The sequence below is a fragment of the Microtus pennsylvanicus genome, chromosome 11 (assembly GCF_037038515.1).
Source record: "Microtus pennsylvanicus isolate mMicPen1 chromosome 11, mMicPen1.hap1, whole genome shotgun sequence".
NCBI classification, from domain to species: domain Eukaryota; kingdom Metazoa; phylum Chordata; class Mammalia; order Rodentia; family Cricetidae; genus Microtus; species Microtus pennsylvanicus.
Genome location: NC_134589.1, coordinates 93,858,018 through 93,875,599, shown reverse-complemented (window position 1 = coordinate 93,875,599; position 17,582 = coordinate 93,858,018). Strand labels below are relative to the sequence as shown.

Sequence of the window (17,582 nt, the reverse complement as noted above, 5' to 3'; positions counted from 1 at the left end):
GGGCTCAGAGCAAGCATTTCTACTGTGCTAATAAAAACATGAATTTATCAAGTATGACTGTCCTGCCAGACAGCTCAGGCCTTGCTCAGCCAATCCCAGTGAACACATGATATCCCAGAGCTCATGGCAGCCCAAAAGAACCAGAACATAAGGAATGTAAAAGTCCGGAGACAAAAATCCAGGGACAGAGAGGTTTACAGGTCACCAGAGAGAAGAGCTTCTCAGAGACACAGGATGAAGCAGCTGCCAGATCGTTCACTTTCCCAGTTGTCCATTTCCCAGTTGTCCACTGCTGTCCTTGGGCTTCTGGCCACTAGGGGGCACTCAACAGCCCACCAGAGACAAGTGGAGCAGGTGCTGGTTGGAAGGGGGGGTACAGGATGGATGGAGCCTGGACCTAGCTCCACACCCTGAGGGCAGGGCCCTAGCCTCTGGCCTGGAAGTCATTTGTGAGTGACCAAAGGGAGCACAGTCCGCTGCCAGCTCTCGTCCCACCGCAGTTGTTCCGACTCCCGGAGTTCCTTCCGGAACTGGTTTAGCTTTCCATCAGGGTCAGGAAACTTTAAGAAAAGCATCTACAGGAAAAGGAAGACTGGAATTCAGCTCCCTATGCACCCAGCTCCATGTCAGGTCCTTGCTCATGCCTAGCAGTGCCCCTCCCCTCACTGGATACCTGAAGAATCAATCTACTTACCCACAGCCCTGCGATGGGGCATGAGCCTCCACCTGCTGTCTTCCCTTCCCTCTACCACCCCTAACACAACTGCAGGTGCAGTTAAGATGGAGGCCATGACAGCTTTGCATTTGAAGTATCTATCAGGGGCCGGCAAACTGCAGGCTTCAGGCTGAGTCCAGCCCACCTGGCATTTTTTGTAAGTAAGGAATCCAGTCTCCCTGTACATGTCCACAGCTGTATTCCCATCCGCACAAGGATGGAGTTTCAGAGTTCTCACAAGGACGTAAGGACAAACAAGTCCCTTGTCAGAAATGAGAGCACAAGTATACTTCTGCAGAAACTCCCTTATTCCCCACTCTCCCCAGAGGGAAGCACAGCTCCCATCTTTACAAACAGAAGGCAGGAGTATATGTGTATGCCTGGCTCTTCTAGCTCCTGTCATTGTGAATGGCAGAGCAGGGTGAGAGACTATCTTGGAGGCTTCTGCTTCCTTCCTCCGCCTGTCTACATCCCAGAGTCCCACCACAGCTGTCCTTGTGGAGGAGCAGAGATCAGAGAGCTGGCTCAAAGCCAGGGTTAAAGCCACGAGCCCCCCCCCCCCCCCCCGGGAGTCGGCCTACTACCTGCAGCTGTGCTGCCAGCTCCTCCGCATCCTTGAAAACCAGTCCGTTCTCTCCATGTCTCACGAGCTCATGCAAACTGCAGACAAAACAAGGGGAAAGGATGGGAACACAGATGAGACCACTACTCCCTCAGGTGAAGCCAGCGTCAAGAATGGTAGGTTGGCCTCAGTGTTCCGAGATGGAGTATTTGGAAAGAAAAGCCTGCAAGAGCACATGTCAAAACACCAGGCTGACTGGGAGAAAGGAAGGTGACCTTTCTGTGTCAAGATGGTTTCTGTGTTTTTTCTCCACTCCAGCCTGAGAACTAGAGTCCCAGCAAGCCTGTATTTGGCTCTACACATCGGGAGTACCTTTGCAGAGTCACTGGGAGATTTGATCCCGACAGAGCCTGAGCTTGGCTCACACAGGGTTTCACATCACATCCTGAACTCCATCCTGTGGCTGGTCTCGAGCTGTCAAGCTGCAGCCTCCATGCCCACACCCACCCTGGCCAGGGAAAGTGGAGTCCCAGAACTGCACTGGTGTGGATGGTTCCCATCCAATTGAGAGACGAGCCACAGAACAGAGGGATGTAAACCCAGTCGACTGCAGGCAGCTCTGGCCCCTGTTCCCTTCTCACAGCAGGAGCCTGAGTAGAATGTCAACCATGAACAAACTCCAGCCACCCCGTCCCTCTCTATCTGTGCAGGACATATTCCTGGAGCCCCTCTCATATCCGCAGGTGGTTCCTTGTGTAAACTGCTTTGCACGTGATCCACGTGAACCCCACTCTATGCTTCACATCCTCTCTAGATGGTGTCTACATCCCAGCAAGGAACAAGGACAAGAAAGCTACATGCTGATACAGACACAATCAATATGCTCCTTGCTATAACATTCCCAAGACAGGAACTCAGGTAGCACAGGCTGGCTTCAAGCTCAGGGATCCTCTTGCCTCTGCCTCCAGACTACAGGCATGTACTAATATTTCCAAAATCCTAGCTACATTTGGTATCTGGGTGACTAGCATGGTGTGGATGCCCCAAGCTGACTATCCTTCACTAGGGCTCAGCCCAACCATAGGACAGGGCCCCCGGCTGCTGATCTAGAATATGCCCCAGGTGTAGCGTGGTATCTGTTCCTACCACTTGAAGTTCACGGCACAAACAGGCAAACAGCACCCAAACATGTCCACCACCTTCATGGGCAGGTCCAGACCACTGGAAGACATGTGTAGACAGACACCCAGGTCCGCTGACCCTGCAAAGACAGTCAAAACACTAGGGCACATTCTCCTGTGTAATGATCCCTAGACAAGGAGGGGAAATCAGAAGCTGTCCCTGTCAGACTGAAACTGACCAAGGAGTCAGGCAGCCTGACCAGAGGCAGAAACATGGCTGACCACTGGGTCCTGTCTCCCACTGCCTAATGATTAAAACTCATTTTTGTTTTTACTTGTATTGATTTATTGTTTCTTCTTAGCCATAATTCATTTTCAAAGAGAAAATTCCCAGGCAATCACTGTGATAAGCAGTTTCTGGCTATGATTGTGGTTCATTCAGCTTTGTTAAGAATACTACCCAGTGACCACTTAAAAATAACTAAAGGTGGCTGCCTTGACTTAGCAGGTGACAGTGCTCCCAAGCCTGACACTGAGTTCCATCTCTGGACCTCATAGTGGATGGAGGGAGAGAGCCAACTCCTCTAAGTTAAAAAACAAAGTAGCCAGTGGTGGCGCATGCCTTTAATTCCAGCACTTAGGAGGCAAGGGGGCAGGTAGCTCTCTGAGCTCAAGGCCAGTCTGGTCTGAGTTCCAGGACAGCCAGGACTACACAGGAAAACCCTGTCTCAAAAAACAAACAACAAAACCCAGACACGCCAGTGCACACCTATGACCCCAGTACTTGGGGCTGAGGCAGGAGGCTGTGCTGCAAACTCAGGGCTACCTTAGGGTACAAAGATTACAGGGCAAAAAGGAGCTCAGTCTGCCCTTGTGGGATAGTGTTGTACTCTGTCTCACCTAGAAGCAGGGGGTAGTCCTCGGCCTCCAGCCATGGGGTGCAGAACTGGACATGCCGGAGGTGCTTCTGGCTGATGAGGTGGCGGTAGTGCTCCCTGAGAGGTCCCTTCCCTTCACAGAGAAGAAAAGTCACTAACACTGTCGTTCTCCATCACTACCACTGGGCAGGTCCTGCTGCTCCAGCTGACACTTGACAACTCTCTCCCAAAACCACACCCACCAGTGGCCCCATCAGGCCCTGACATCCCATGGCCAAGACACTAAGCACAGCACAGCCAGCTGGCACAGGGCTGCAGGTTGCTAAGGGGCCTAAGATAAATGCTAGGGTGCCAACAAGACGGACACCAAATCTCCACCTGCACCAAGTGATACAGGGACTTTCCTTAGCATGCCAGGGTCCCCTAGGAACCTGACTGGGAGGGAGCAGGAGGAGGGAACTGCCTAACCCTGTGACTGGGCAGAGGACACACTGCTTCTGAACTACAGAGGCTGGGAGTGCACTGGGAAAGGGGAGGGTTTGGTCTAAGTATCATCCAGATTGAAATCTGAACTCCTGAGTCCTTTCTGAGCCTCAGGTTCCCTATTTATCAAGTAGATGTAGAACCTATACCCATAGGGACATGGTGGCACAGTCCTGTACCAGCTACTTGGGAGTCTGAGGCAAGTTAGCATATCAAAACTTGCCTGGACTACAGAGTGGGTTCAAGGCCAGCCTGGACAACCTACAAGACCCTCTCTCTCCACACAGATAAACCACAGATAGGGATGTAGCTCCATGGTAGAGCACTTGCCTAGCTTGGGCAAGGTCTCGAGGAGAAAGGGAGAAATTACCCTGGAGAACTGAGATGACTACTAACAGTGCCCTCTAAAGGCCATATGCCCATCCTTCTGCCACCCTCTGCCCTTCTAAAAATATGATATGGTGTTCCCATTGTACCTGTTATCACACAGACTAGGGAAGGAAGGCTGTCTCCATTGAGTGTTAGTTGTTCAAACTCTGTTTTAAAAAAGACACACCAACCAAGAAAAAATAAATAAGTGTAGCAGGGAAGCTGCTTCTCGGGGGGGGGGGGGGGGATGCTAGTCCCAAGCTGGCCCACCCATGACACCAGGGGGCACACCACGTGACAGGCTGCCACAAAAGGTCAGGTAAGCGCCAAGCAGTAGCCCCTGCCAAGCTCCAAGCTGCTAATGCACCACACACCTACTTTCTAATGCTCCCAGCAGGATGGAGAAGTCCTCATCCTCTGCAGGGAGAGAAGGGGAAAAGGGTCACAGACTGCCTCCCAAACCTCCCGCCCTACTCGTACACCCATCCCCAGATCCCAAGACAAGCTGGGCACACACCCCAGGTACTGAGGGAGGCAGACCTGTCCAGCTCGTGCTGCTCACAAGCAGTGCTGGCCGCCCATGCAGATGCCTCACCACCCCACTCTGACAATCCCTCTCGGTGAAGGCCGACCTCTCCACGCTGGGGTCCAAGGGCGTAGAGCTGAAGAATCAGAGGAGAGAGGTGAGATACTAGACACTGGCACAAGAGGAGCCACAGGCTCCCAGCCATTTGGCACCCTACTGACCTCACTGATCCTGGTTGCTGGGACTGAGGTTATAGGAACAGTACCCACCCCCACAGGCTCTCCACTCTACCTGCTCAGCATCCCAGTGAGAAGGTACTGACCCGCCTCCCAGCAACTACACCTGATTCCCAAGAACACACAGCATCCCAGTGAGGTGTTGTCCTGCCTCCCAGCAACCATGCTTGGTTCCCAGAGCACACAGAGGACGGGGCAGAATTGAAACAGGTGTCTTCTCTCCCCAGTGAGATGCCCAGAGGACACTCAGGTCCCCTGCCCCACAAGAACCCACTGGCCACAGGGCAAGGTAGCACAAGGCTCAGCAGGCAGTTCCTTAAAGGGCCTGAGAGTAGCTGCTTCAGGCTCTGTAGGTCATAGACTCTTGTGAAACCCAGTTCCACTGCTGTAGTTTGGGAACAAACACTGGGGCTTGCCATGTAGCCCAGCTGGCCTCAACTTAAAATCCTCCTGCCTCAGCCTCCCCAGTGCTGGGATTACAGAGATTCACCACCACACCAGGTTTCTAGCAGCCACTGACAACATAGAGGTGAACAGGTGGACTGTGTTCCAATAAAAGCCTATTTACAGGAATAGGTGGCAGGCTGCAGCATTAGCTTGCTGGCCCTGGATGAGTCTGCAGGAGACCAGGACAGCGGAGAGACAGGAGACATACCAGCTTTGGAAAGGAGGGTATGTGCGGCTCAGCTTCATGAAGAGCTCGTGCTGCAGGTCCAGGGGCGTCTCCTTAAAGAAAGATGCTGGCTTGTCGTAGACAGTCACAGCCCTGACGTGAGATGGAAGTGGACAGAGAAAATTCTAAGAAACAGGACACAGCAGGATTCCAAAAAGCAAGGGAATTTAGGGAATCCCAAAGACAGGAAACTCCAGGATCACTCAGAATACTGCAGACCTTCAGGACCAAGAAGTCCTAGGCCACACAGCTGGGAGGTAAAGACAGCCTACTGCCTCCTCCCTTGGCTTCTCAAGCCCTTAACTATCTCTCAGGGCATGACTGCTACAATGCAACACAGCAGCAGGTGCTGCAGCTCTCAAAACACTTGGCGGGCTGATGGGTATCCCAGGCCTGCATACCTGATACACCAGTTCTCCGCCAGGTCCTCCCGCATCGCATTGGTCACACACAGGTTCAGATGGGATAGGCGCCCGAAGAACTTCTCATACCTACAAAGATGTCTTGAGGATCAGCAGGTGGCCATGGGATGAGCGTAGATGCCACCCCATTCTCCATATGACTTGATACCCATGGGTAGTGAAAAGGCTGCAGAACTAGGGCCCTTGAGCCTGTCGGGATGTGCCATGCGCTCCCTGTACAGTTACTTTTTCACACACTTCCTTCCCTGTTCAGCTTACAGTTACTTCAAAAGGAAACGGTCTCCATAAATCCATTTGCACACAATAGAGGAGAAACCCAGTAACGGCCACTTAAGCAAGTCTCAGCACCCTGGACCAGCAGGGCTGCCACTCTCTCACTGCGGTATAAAGGGAGTTTAGTGACTTGAAGCTTTGTCCCAGGAGAGGGAGGAAGAGGAAGTCAAGGTTACTAAGCTGCAGGCTGGAAATGTGGCTCAGCTGGCAGAGTGCTTTCCTGGCAAGCTAAGGCCCTGGTTCCATTTCGAGTGCTACAAAAACGGGGCATGGTGGTGCACGCCTATCCAAACACTCAAGAGAAAAAGGCAGGATGTAGCTCATCTGGTAGAGTGCTTGCCCATAATGCATCGGAGTCCTGGATTCCATCCCCAGCACATCATAAAATAAGTGTGGCAGCGCATACCTGTAACCTCAGGTAGATCAAGGCCAGCCTGCAATAAGCGAGACTCAAAAAAATCAAATTTAGGGACCAGATAGCACTGGCTGCTCTTCTAGAGGACCAGGGTACATGGCAGCTCACAACCATCTAAGTCCAGTCCCAGGGGATCTGATGCCCTCTTCCGGCCTCCACAGGTACACCAAAAAATACTCAGGAAAAATATCCATTTATAAAGTTATTTTTTAAAAACAAAAATCAAAAAATTACAAAAAGAAAATACCTAAAAGCTGGGGGTGATGCCATAAGCCTTTAACCTCAGCACTCAGGAGGCAGAGGCGGGATCTCTGCATTTGAGGCCAGCCTGGTCTACAAAGGGAGTTCCAGGACAGCCAGAGCTACACAGAAGCCCTGCCTCAGTGGGGAGGTGAGAGGTAATAAACTGGGTGTGGAGGAGTGTGCCTATAATCCCAGAGCATAAGCAGCTGAGGCAAGAGGACCGACACGAATTCAAAGCCAGGCTGGACCAAGTGAGAAAGATCCTTAGCTACCACCATACTACCTACTGCAGCCTTTTCCCCCTCCAGATATGGAGAAGGCTCTGAAATGGAACTCCCTGGGGGTGATTCCTAACTTACTTCCTGGTGGCAAGAGACAACATGACTCTCAGCCCACTCTCCTAACTCGTACAGTGTACCACAGCTGGGGTGATGGAGACAGATGGGAGACACGCGGGCCTGGCCTGGCACCTGGCCCCTGGCATGAAGCTGGTGTTGTGTGACAGTCAGGAACTGCTTGGGCAACAAGGGGCATCAGTCCCAGGAGGGGAAGGGAAAGGGCACAACTAGGTGACCCCTAGAGCTGGAAGCACACAATGAGATGGGACAACCAGGCCCTTCCTCCCACGCACACCCTCTCACCACTTGGCCAGCAGCACGATGGGGTGTCGGGGGCCGTGCACCAAGCCCATGATGGAGTAGCCATAGTTGTGCCAGTCGATGACCAGTTTGCTCCCACACAGGCAGCCCACAAGCCAGCAGACGGCAATGGCAGGCAGGCCCGGAGGGTTCTAGGAAAGAGACACTTGGAGGCAGTGGAGGAAGCACAGACCATGGCCCATGTACCCGAATGAAGAGGAGGGACCACACAGCAAAGAGCAAAGATGAGGCCGTGACCTTCAAAGGCTCTCATCAGCAATGGGCAGAAGGAAGGTCCTCTCCGCCATCAAAAGAAGAAAACAGAGTAAGAAGTTATCAAAACTGACCAATCTGGAAACCCCCAAATCATGAACAATCAAGAGCGCCTGGGTTAAGGACACGGTTCAAGAGGTAAAGAATTTGCCACCCAAACATAAGGACCTGCATTCATCCCAGACTCCATATAGAGCTGAGCATGGCATCTCCCAAAAATAACCCCAGGATTCCTCCAGCAAGATAGGAGCTGGAAGACAGGAGATAACCGTGGAAGGTCATAGGAAAGCTAGCCTATGTATGAGGTGAGGGACAGAGACCCCCATCTCAAACAACGAAAGGACCCCCGAGGTTGTCCTCCGCCCTCCACACACATGCCGTGGCATGTATACCTTCAAGCCCACATGAACACGCATGTACATGCACACACACCAAGATAAAATAAAAACTAAGGGAAAGGTAAAAATAAGAACACAAAAATGGAAAAACATGTTATTTGGGTTTTTTGGTTTGGTTTTGGTTTTTTGTTTGTTTGCAAGCTCTGAAAAACGCCAAATAGCCGCAGAAATCACAAAACCTAAAACACAGGCACCCCAAAGGCCCAGGTTCACTCTGATGCTATCAAGTTACACACCACATTTTAAACAGGAATTTCTGACAAAGCAATTCCACTGCTAAGAATTTCTCCTAAGAAAGAAACTGGACATGAGTTACAGATGTATATACCCTATACTCTTACCTCAGTCATATGTAAAAGATCAAAAAAAAACAGTAAGACCAGGTGTAGTGGTGCACACCCTTAATCCCAACATTCAAGGGACAGAAGCAGACATATCTCTGTGAGTTTGAGGCCAGTCTGGTCTAAATAGTGAGAATCTATGCCACAGGGCTCTTGAGAGCATTAAAATACATCAATTAAATACATCAAGATACCAGTGGGTACGACACACACAACAGACACTAGAAACTCCTACTCAAGTTTTTGGTTTTTAATATTTATTTTTATTCATGTAAGTGGTTGCCTACATGTATGTGTGTACACCACATGCATGCCTAGTGCCTGTAGAGGCCAGGAGGGGGCATTAGATCCCCTGGAATTGGAGTTACAAACAGTTGTAAGCCACTATTGTATGTGCTGGGAACTAAGCCTAGGTCCTCTGCAAGAACAAGGAATTTTAAATGCTGAGCCTTTTCTCCAGCAACCCCTACACTCATGCTTATTTGGTTTTTAATATTATTGCACTTATTATTTGACAATTTCATTACTGTATACATAATTATTTTGATCATTCACACCTTAGCCTTTCCTAGCCTCCTCCCAACCTTTCAATAAACCAACTAGTCCCCTCCTAGTTTCATATCTTTTATTTTTAATGACTAAGTTTAATTAGAGTTGCTTGTATGAACACAGGAATGAGGTTACTTCCTGGAACATGGGCATTTCACTAGTGGACTCACTATGGAAGAAAAAGGACTCCCCGTTCCTTAACAACCACTAACTGCCAACAGTTCCTCAGCTAGGGACAGCACCGCATGAATTCCTCCCCTAGCCATGCTAAATGTGGGCAGGCTAGATCTGTGCTGGTGTCGTACAGGTGACCACAGCTGCCACAAGTCCATGAATGCAACAGCCCTCCTCATGTGTTTTATACTTTATGCACATAGAAGTATGCAATATATATAATAATTTGTGCATTTTGTGTGTGGACTGGAAATCAAATCCAGGACCTCACTGACCCACACCAACAACCCAATTTGTGCATGTTTCCAAGGCCCCCAAGTGAACTGCTAATAGCGGCTCTCACAGGTAGGCAGCAGCTGGCATATACCTGAAGGAAGATGTAGGCTGCAGGGTCTGTGCACATCAACTTCCATAGCAAGTACACTGCCTGAAATAGAACCTTGACTCCATACTGGAGAACTCGGGGTCCAGCTGCAAGTCAGAAAACATCCGTCTCTACAATGGAGCTCCTGGCAGTCTGCTAGTCCCCTCAGCTCCCCAATACACAACCACCCCTCCAAACCACCTCCCCCTAATCAGGAACCTGGAGTTGTCTGGTCCTACCTCCCAAACTTGGCAGCTCTGTCAGCTTCACAATCTGAATCTTATCACTCTGCAAGAGTTCACTGCGAGGCTTGGAGTCTGCAAATGCAAATGAGCCCTTTAAGGTATCAGAAGTAGAGGCAGCAGGGTGTGTTCCTTCACACCTGTAATTCCAGTACTTGAAAGGATAAAGAGGACAGGGTGTTCAAGGCTAGCACGTGCTACAAAGCGAGCCGCTGTCTTAAATAAATGGTGTGGGAGGGGTCCTAGTCTAGTTCTTATCAAAACCTCTCTGGTCCCCAATAGCCAGAATAGAAAATGAGGTCACTCTGTGTTCTTCTACTAGAATGTCCTTTATCATATCCACATTCTTTAACTTAATGACTGGCGAGCAATAGGAACTCAATTAAACTGATGTAGACTCCTAGATGTCAGAGTCTGGGTCAGTCCCCTCCACCCAAGGCCTGGGATAGCACTCCACACAGGGACCAATAAGAGCTACTCCCACTTTCCCTTAAATGGACCCCTAAATTCGCAGATGTGTCCAATTTGAGATGCCCAGAATGTATGCAAGGATAGCTATGAATGCTGGTAAATCTCATATCGCTGTCAAAAGGTCGGACATATTGGGGGCTTGGTAGTGCACACCTTTAATTAAAGCACCCTAAAGGCAGGTTGATCTCTGTGAGTTCAAGGACACTGTGGTCTACACACCGAGGTCCAAGCCAGCTATTGGCTGCTTAGTGAGACTGGGCCCCTGCAAAATCATCAACATGGTGCATAAGGAGGAGAAAGTGGACACCTCTGCCTGTACCTTAGGGAACAAGAGAAACATCCCCAACCAGAAAGGCTCAGCGCTGGATGTAAAGAAACACCGTGTCTTAACTCACTGACAAGACAGCACGAGGAAGTGGTGACCAGCACTGAGGTCTCACACACCAGGGTTTCAGCCCCAGTCTCTGCACTACCTAGGCGAATTAAATGGGACCTTGCAACTGATCTCTTCGTAGTCCTCACGTATGGTAAAGGGCGGCTGACACAGGCTGCTTGCAGACACCAGGGAGCAGCGGTCCAGGCCTGAACAGGCAGGAGAGGAGCACAACCGTTCCTGCCTCAGCCCCAGACCAGAGCGAGCCAAGGGTCCCGGATGAGCATCCCTCCCAAGTCCCTGCCACTCACTGTAGAACCCCAGCAGCGTCACGGAGAAGCCGCTCTGGGCCAATGACAGCGCGTGGTACTGCATGCGAGGGCTGCGGCCTACATCGCCCAGCACCACAACGACCACGTGCGCGGACGCGCCCGCCTGTCGCCCGCGCTTCCACGCGCACAGCAGCAGCACCGGCAACAGCAGCGCCGTAGCCAGCACCGCCACGCAGGACGCCGCCATCTTGGCCCGCCGGCGCTGAGCACATGACCTGGCCGGCAAGCCTGGCTGTGCGCAGCCGCAGCCCCAGGCCCTGCTGCGTCGGGGGCGGGGCCTTGGATAAGGCGGTGTCTGGAAGAAAAGGAACTGGAAGGTAGGGGCGGAGCCTGAAAGGAGGGGCGGGGCCGGGAGAGGATCGGTGGCCTCGGAGAAACTGCTTAAGGAGCCCAAGAATTAGTAGGACATAGCCACGTCAGGTTCCCTGAACTGTGCCCCTCTGAAAGTAAAGCTGTTCCTTTATTAGACTCTAAGAACTTCTTTTTCAGAGACCTATGATAAATTTCAAACTTGCCTACTGAAAGAATACACTTCCCATCTTCCCTTATGGACTACGAGGTCATTTCCACCGCTGTAAAAGGTCGTATCTCAGCTCTGTGGGCATCTTGACCATCGGCACACATGGGTAACAAAAATACCCTCTTGTCATGAATAAACAAGGTCCTGGCTAAGATCAGACCAAGCTTCTTTCTTTCTGCCTTCTGTCTCTCTACAGCGGCCTCACTAACAAGTGAAATAAAACTTTGCATAAGTGGCTGATGCAAAAAAAAAAAAAAAAAAAAAAAAAGTCTCCTCAGGTAAAGGTGTTTGCTGCCATGATAGAGTTTGATCTCGGGAGCCCACACAATGGAAGGAGAGAACCAACTCCCTCTAAAGTCCTGCGACTCGACACTCGACCAGCAGTTAGTACCAGTGTAGTGCGATATTGCTGTGACAGACCTGATTGTGTTTTGGGGAGGACTGGGGAAGAACTTTGGGCTAGAAGAGCCAGGCGCATTCATAACTATCCTTGCACACATTCTGAGCGCCTCAAATTAGATACATCTGCGAATTTAGGGGGTCCATTTAAGGGAAAGTGGAAGTAGCTCTTATTGGTCCTTGTGTGGAGTGCTATCCCAGGCCTTGGGTGGAGGGGACTGACCCAGACTCTGACATCTAGGAGTCTACTCTACATCAATTTAATTTAACTAAATAAATGAAATGAAAAACAAAAAAAAAAATAAACTAAGGAAGATAGTAAAAACTATAGATTTTATTGGCATATATTGGTTATACAAAGACAGAGGTAGACCACATTTTATTATATTTCCTTTTTATTTTGTGTGTATAAATGCATTTGCCTGTATGAACATATGGACATTGTGTGCCTGAAGAGGTCAGAAGAGGGTGCTGCATCCTCTAGAACTGGAGTGATGGGTGCCTGTGAACTGCTACTCAAGGGCTGAGAACCAAACCTGGGTTAACAGCTGAGCATCTCTCCAGCTCATTGTGACAGCTCTGTGCATGCCTTAGCACATTTGATCTTATTCATTGTGGTGGTTTGAATGAAATGGCTCCTATAGGCCATAGGGAATGGCACTATGAGGAGGTGTGGCCTTGTTGGAGCAGGTGCAGCCTTGTTGGAGGAAGTGTTCACAGGGGGCCAGCTTTGAGGTCTCAGATGCTCAAGCCACGACCAGCATGGCAGTCACTTCCTGTGGATGCAAATGGAGAAATCTCAGCTCCTTCTCCAGCACCATGTCTGCCTGCACACTGCCATGCTTCCCACCAGGATAATAATGGACTGAACCCCTGAACTGTAAGGCACCCCAATTAAATGTTTTCCTTTATAGGAGTTGGCGTGGTCATGGTGTCTCTTCACAACAATAAAAGAAAGTAAAACGACACTATCCAGGATACTCATCATTTTCAGTAGTCTCCATTTTACTTTTTTATCCCTTTGCCCCTGGAGTCCAAGCAGGAGAGAAAGATGCTGCTTATCTTTCTGAGTCTAGATTATTTTTACTTAACATAATCCCCTGTTCATTCTAATTTCTTACAAATGATATAATTGCACGATTCTTTATGGTTGAATAAAACTCCAGTGTACAGGCATGGTGGCCCACATGTAGTCCCCGTACTCAAGAGGTAGAGGCGGGAGGACCAGGCCAAGTCCAGTTACATGTCAAGCTCTGAGACCTGTCCTCCTCCTCCTCAGAAGAATCCTCCACTGTGCACATGTCCCGTGTTTTCTTTATCCACTCCTCTACTGGTGGTCATCTAGGCTGGTTCCATATCTTATCCACCTAAATACTGCAATAAACAGGGTGTGCAGGTATCTCTGCGGCTTGCTGGCATAGATTCTAGAAGCAGTGTGGCTGAATCACATGGAAATTCCCTTTTTAGTTGTTTGAGGCCCTGCATGTTGACTTCCATATGATTTCCCACTGTGTCCATCTGTCTTAGTTAGGGTTTCTACTGCCATGAAGAGACACAATGACCACGGCAACTCTTATAAAGGAAAAACATTTAACTGGGGTGCCTTACAGTTTCAGAGGTTTAATCCATTGTCATCATGGTGTGATGTGGTGGTGTGCAGGCAGACATGGTGCTGGAGAAGCAGCTGAGAGTCCGACATCTTGACTCAGGCAACAGGACATGGTCTGAGAAGACTTGAAAGCCCGCCCCTACAGTGACACACTGCCTCCAACAAGGCCACGCCTCCCAATAGTACCACTCCCTTCGGGGGCCGTTTTATTTCAAATCACCACACTGAGAAAGGAAAAACACAAAAGGTACAGCTTGAGGAGATTAGGAGCACCAGAAAGTATGATGCTGGAGCCAAATCCAGATAAGAAGTTTAAAGAAAAGTCTGGTGCTAAATAGAATGAAGGAGTGGCGGCTTCATGGCAAGACCCAACCAGCTAAGCAAATTCCAAACTGTGAGAAGGAATTAGAGAAAAGCGTCAGCAATGAAGAAGACCATCAGCAAGAGGCAGCTGGTGACGATGTAACTGAATGCGGCAGCCAAGTCCCAGCTCCTTCAAGCAGCAGACCTTGGCAGCTTTGACCAGGTGGTTTTGACTTTAGAGTCAAGGCTTTGACCAGGTGGTTTTGGCTTTAGAGTCAAGGATCTCAGAAAGGGATTATAGCTGGGTTGTAGAGGCACACACCTTTAATCCCAGAACCTAGGATTTAGAGAAAAAAAATAGAAAGAAAGGGGCTATGAAATCTCCCTCGATAGCAAGGAAAGCCACTGAGACCAGGCATTGTATCAAGAGTGTCCCTGCGTGGAAGCCCAGAGAAACCATTGTTTGAAGCCTGGATTGTGTGGGAGACCCCAAGATACTGGAGATGCCAAAGTCATGGGATAACAGACTGAACATCTGAACCGTAAGCCAGCCCCCAGTTAAATGTTTTCTTTTCTAAGAAATCCCTTCACAACCACTAAGACACCCCCTTTCCTCATTGGCTGCATGATCAGTAGGGTACAATCTGGGTCTTGTCTTTGCCTCTGCCTCTTAAGTTTTCTTCAGCAAAAACCATGTATGATCTGCATCCTGTTTATTTTATTTATTTATTTATTTATTTTGGTTTTTTGAGACATGGTTTCTCTGTGGTTTTGAAGCCTGTCCTGGAACTAGCTCTTGTAGACCAGGCTGGTCTCAAACTCACAGAAATCCGCCTGCCTCTGCCTCCCGAGTGCTGGGATTAAAGGCGTGTGCCACCACCGCCCGGCTCATCCTGTTTATATTAAAGCTTACCAAGTACATGATGATCTTATCCTGTCTGCAGATCATTAGGCACCTTGGCTATTAGTAATTTTTCATTCTAAACATCTGGTTTTGGGGTGACAGACTAACTGCTCAGATGGTAGTAACTATTCATTCGGAACCTCCAGCTTGCCCTGCATGGTCTGGAAAACCCCATTTGTCAGTCTCCATAAGAATATGCAGTAGAAGACAGCTGATATAAGGTCGACCCACAGATGACCAAACTCTCTGATGGAGTAGCCTCCTGAGCAAGGTTTATGCGATCACTGCCTGTGAATAACAGGCTACTTCTGTCTGTAATTCTCTTGTGTGCTACAACCCCCCTCCTCTAAAACGGCCATAGGATTCTTCCCATAACTGCTGGCTGGCAGCGTGTTCCTCCTTTGCTGGCACTGCTGTTTCTGTGAATTGACTGGAGGATGACTTCTTCCTGTACTGTGTGATTTTGGTGAATAAAATATGCCTTTATAGTTAAACCTTTGTTCCACAAAACGGTGAGAAACTTAGATGCCTGTTTTCCATCAATAACTTGTTGACAAGACAATTAAGTATAATTAACTAGACTTAATGTCTCTGTGAATAGATCATAAGTTATTTTTTCACAGATAATACACAAGGACAGAATTGCAGATGTCTGTTTTGTTAACCAAGTCCAGAGAGAAACAGCCTTATGCCCAGATAACCATGGGAAAGGCTTCACTACAGAGGATGGTCTGGCCTCACAACCTTGAATGAAAAGTTACAAGTTTCCCTCCTTGTGCTCTGTGGGGTGGTGCACACGATAAGAAAATGCATTATTAGACTTGTGACGCTTTGGGGGGGGGCTTTCGAGAGGTTTCTCACTGTAGCTTTGGAACCTGTCCTGGAACTCACCCTGTATACCAGGCTGGCCTCCAACTCACAGAGATCCACCTGCCTGTCTCCTGAGTGCTGGGAGATCACCACCGCCCAGCTGAGATGTAGTGTTCTTAAAATACCGTCTGCCTATACTGCGTAGTGTCAGCATTGTCTCGGATACAACTTTTGTATCACTTTCTCTGCCTCAGAGTTGTATATAAGCATGCTGGGAAATAAACTCCGGGCTGCAGTATTCACTGACAGTCCTTCCGAATCTATCTTCTATCTCTGTCTTTTCTCAATCCGCACTCCCTGCTCAGGTACTGTTTGGGCTGTGCCAGCAGGTACCAGCTATACACGACTTCTATATTTCTTCCTTAGACCTCTCAATAGTTTAGCCTTTCTCCTTCATAACCCCTTGTAGGTTATCTTCTTAAAGATAACGTTACAGCTGAATTCCCTTTTACAGTTGCCCACCAATCAGAAAGCTGACAGGTTTATTTCTCTTGTGTCCCTTATCATTTACACAAGGAATGCATTATGACCTTGAGAAATAGTTTTTGTGACCTTTTTTATTGCCTAAAGTTTGTTGTTGAATGTCTATATAATCTGTGTGAACAAAGAAGCCAAGGAGAATGAGAGCTGGCGATATAAAGCGCATGACCTCAGACCATGACTGGGAGTCTTTCCCTCAGATAGATAGGAAATTTTTCTAAGTACCGCCACTCTGAAGGCATTCTTTCTGCAACCCTGGTGCAGACCTGGGAGCTGGTCTCACCAGGCTGTAATACCCATTCCTGTTTTCTGTCTCCAAACCCTGCCCACTCAGAGAATCTCTGAATGCTAAAAGCCCAGTTCCACTTTCTTGGCAGCTACTGCAGCTTCCTCCTCTGACCATACTTGTACACAACCCCAGTTTGTGGGAGACACATCATCACCCCTTGTCTACAATCTATAAAGTCTTCCTACATTAGTTGTTGGAGGGGGTGGGCTTTCGGACCTCAATCTCTGGGATTGGAGAAACTGCCCAGGAGTTGCTTTGCTCAAATAAATCTATTCTACTTTTTTAATTCAGCTTGATCTGGCTTACTGAGTCTGTGAAGAGACTTATTATGGGGTGGTGGTTGGTGGGCAGAAAACATTATTAATAGTTAGTAGACTGCCTCCAGGAGTCCAGGATTTTCCGTTTATCAATAATTGGACCTAAACTGACCCATGCTACTTTTCTGTTGAAAATGAACCATTAGATTTTACTCCTTACACTCTGTACCACTGATCTACATCTTAGAGCTCCTTTTATGAATTTAAATTTTGAGTCAGAATCATTAGGTTGCTCTGGCTAGCTTTGAGCTCACTGTAAATTCCAAACTGTCCTCAAATTTGCAGTGGCTCCTTCTTCCTTACATTCCCAAGTCCTGTGATTACAAGCACGCTCCATGGCGCCCAGCTTTGTGGGTGACCTCCCTAACTTGAAATCAGTTCCCACTGGTCAAGTGCCACTCTGAGAAAGTTTGGGAAGACAATGTACCTGCCAATGAGTTGGTTCCACAAGCAAACCTCTGGGCGCAGCGGCACACACCTTTATTTATATTTTTAAATTTTATTTCATTACCATTTTTCTATTTATTTTACATACCAACCACAGTTTCCACTCCCTCCTCTCTTCCCATCCCCTCCCCCACCTCCCACCTTCCCCCTCCCCCTGCACTCTTCCTCTGTCTTCATTCAGAAAGGGGCAGGCCTCTCATGGGCTTGAACAAAGCCTGGCACATCAACTTGAGGCAGGACCAAGTTCTTCCCCCTGCATCAAGGCTGGACAAGGTAACCAAGCATTGGGAACAGAGACAGGTCCTGATCTCACTGCTAGGAGCCTTACAAAGAGACCAAGCTACACAGTTGTCACACACACGCAGAGGGCCTA

The 17,582-nt window shown here is 48.9% G+C and overlaps 1 protein-coding gene across 2 annotated transcripts; it reads right to left on the bottom strand.

Annotated features, from left to right (window-relative positions):
- Positions 1-163: 163 nt before the first annotated feature.
- Alg1 (ALG1 chitobiosyldiphosphodolichol beta-mannosyltransferase) lies at positions 164-11,275 on the bottom strand. 2 transcript variants are annotated; one of them, XM_075941932.1, is made up of 13 exons: positions 11,051-11,275; positions 9,893-9,970; positions 9,657-9,760; positions 7,558-7,706; positions 5,965-6,054; positions 5,546-5,656; positions 4,669-4,790; positions 4,507-4,545; positions 4,236-4,295; positions 3,299-3,409; positions 2,424-2,538; positions 1,300-1,375; positions 164-575 (listed from the first exon to the last, which is right to left on the bottom strand). In XM_075941932.1, the coding sequence occupies exons 1-13, from the start codon at positions 11,256-11,258 to the stop codon at positions 444-446; spliced, it is 1,395 nt and encodes a 464-aa protein (XP_075798047.1). In that variant the 5' UTR covers positions 11,259-11,275; the 3' UTR covers positions 164-443. The 2 variants fall into 2 exon arrangements, with proteins under 2 accessions (XP_075798047.1, XP_075798049.1); XM_075941934.1 differs by lacking the exon at positions 11,051-11,275 and adding an exon at positions 10,762-11,016.
- Positions 11,276-17,582: the final 6,307 nt, after the last annotated feature.

What these genes read in the sequence shown, in the direction of transcription:
- Alg1 (XM_075941932.1), bottom strand. Translation starts at nt 11,258, where the DNA reads ATGGCGGCGTCCTGCGTGGCGGTGCTGGCTACGGCGCTGCTGTTGCCG. An exon ending in GACGCTGCTGGGGTTCTACA is followed by an intron (nt 9,971 to 11,050) that starts GTGAGTGGCAGG and finishes TTGCATTTGCAG; the next exon opens with ACTCCAAGCCTCGCAGTGAA. An exon ending in TGTGCCGTGAACTTCAAGTG is followed by an intron (nt 1,376 to 2,423) that starts GTAGGAACAGAT and finishes TTTTGTCTGCAG; the next exon opens with TTTGCATGAGCTCGTGAGAC.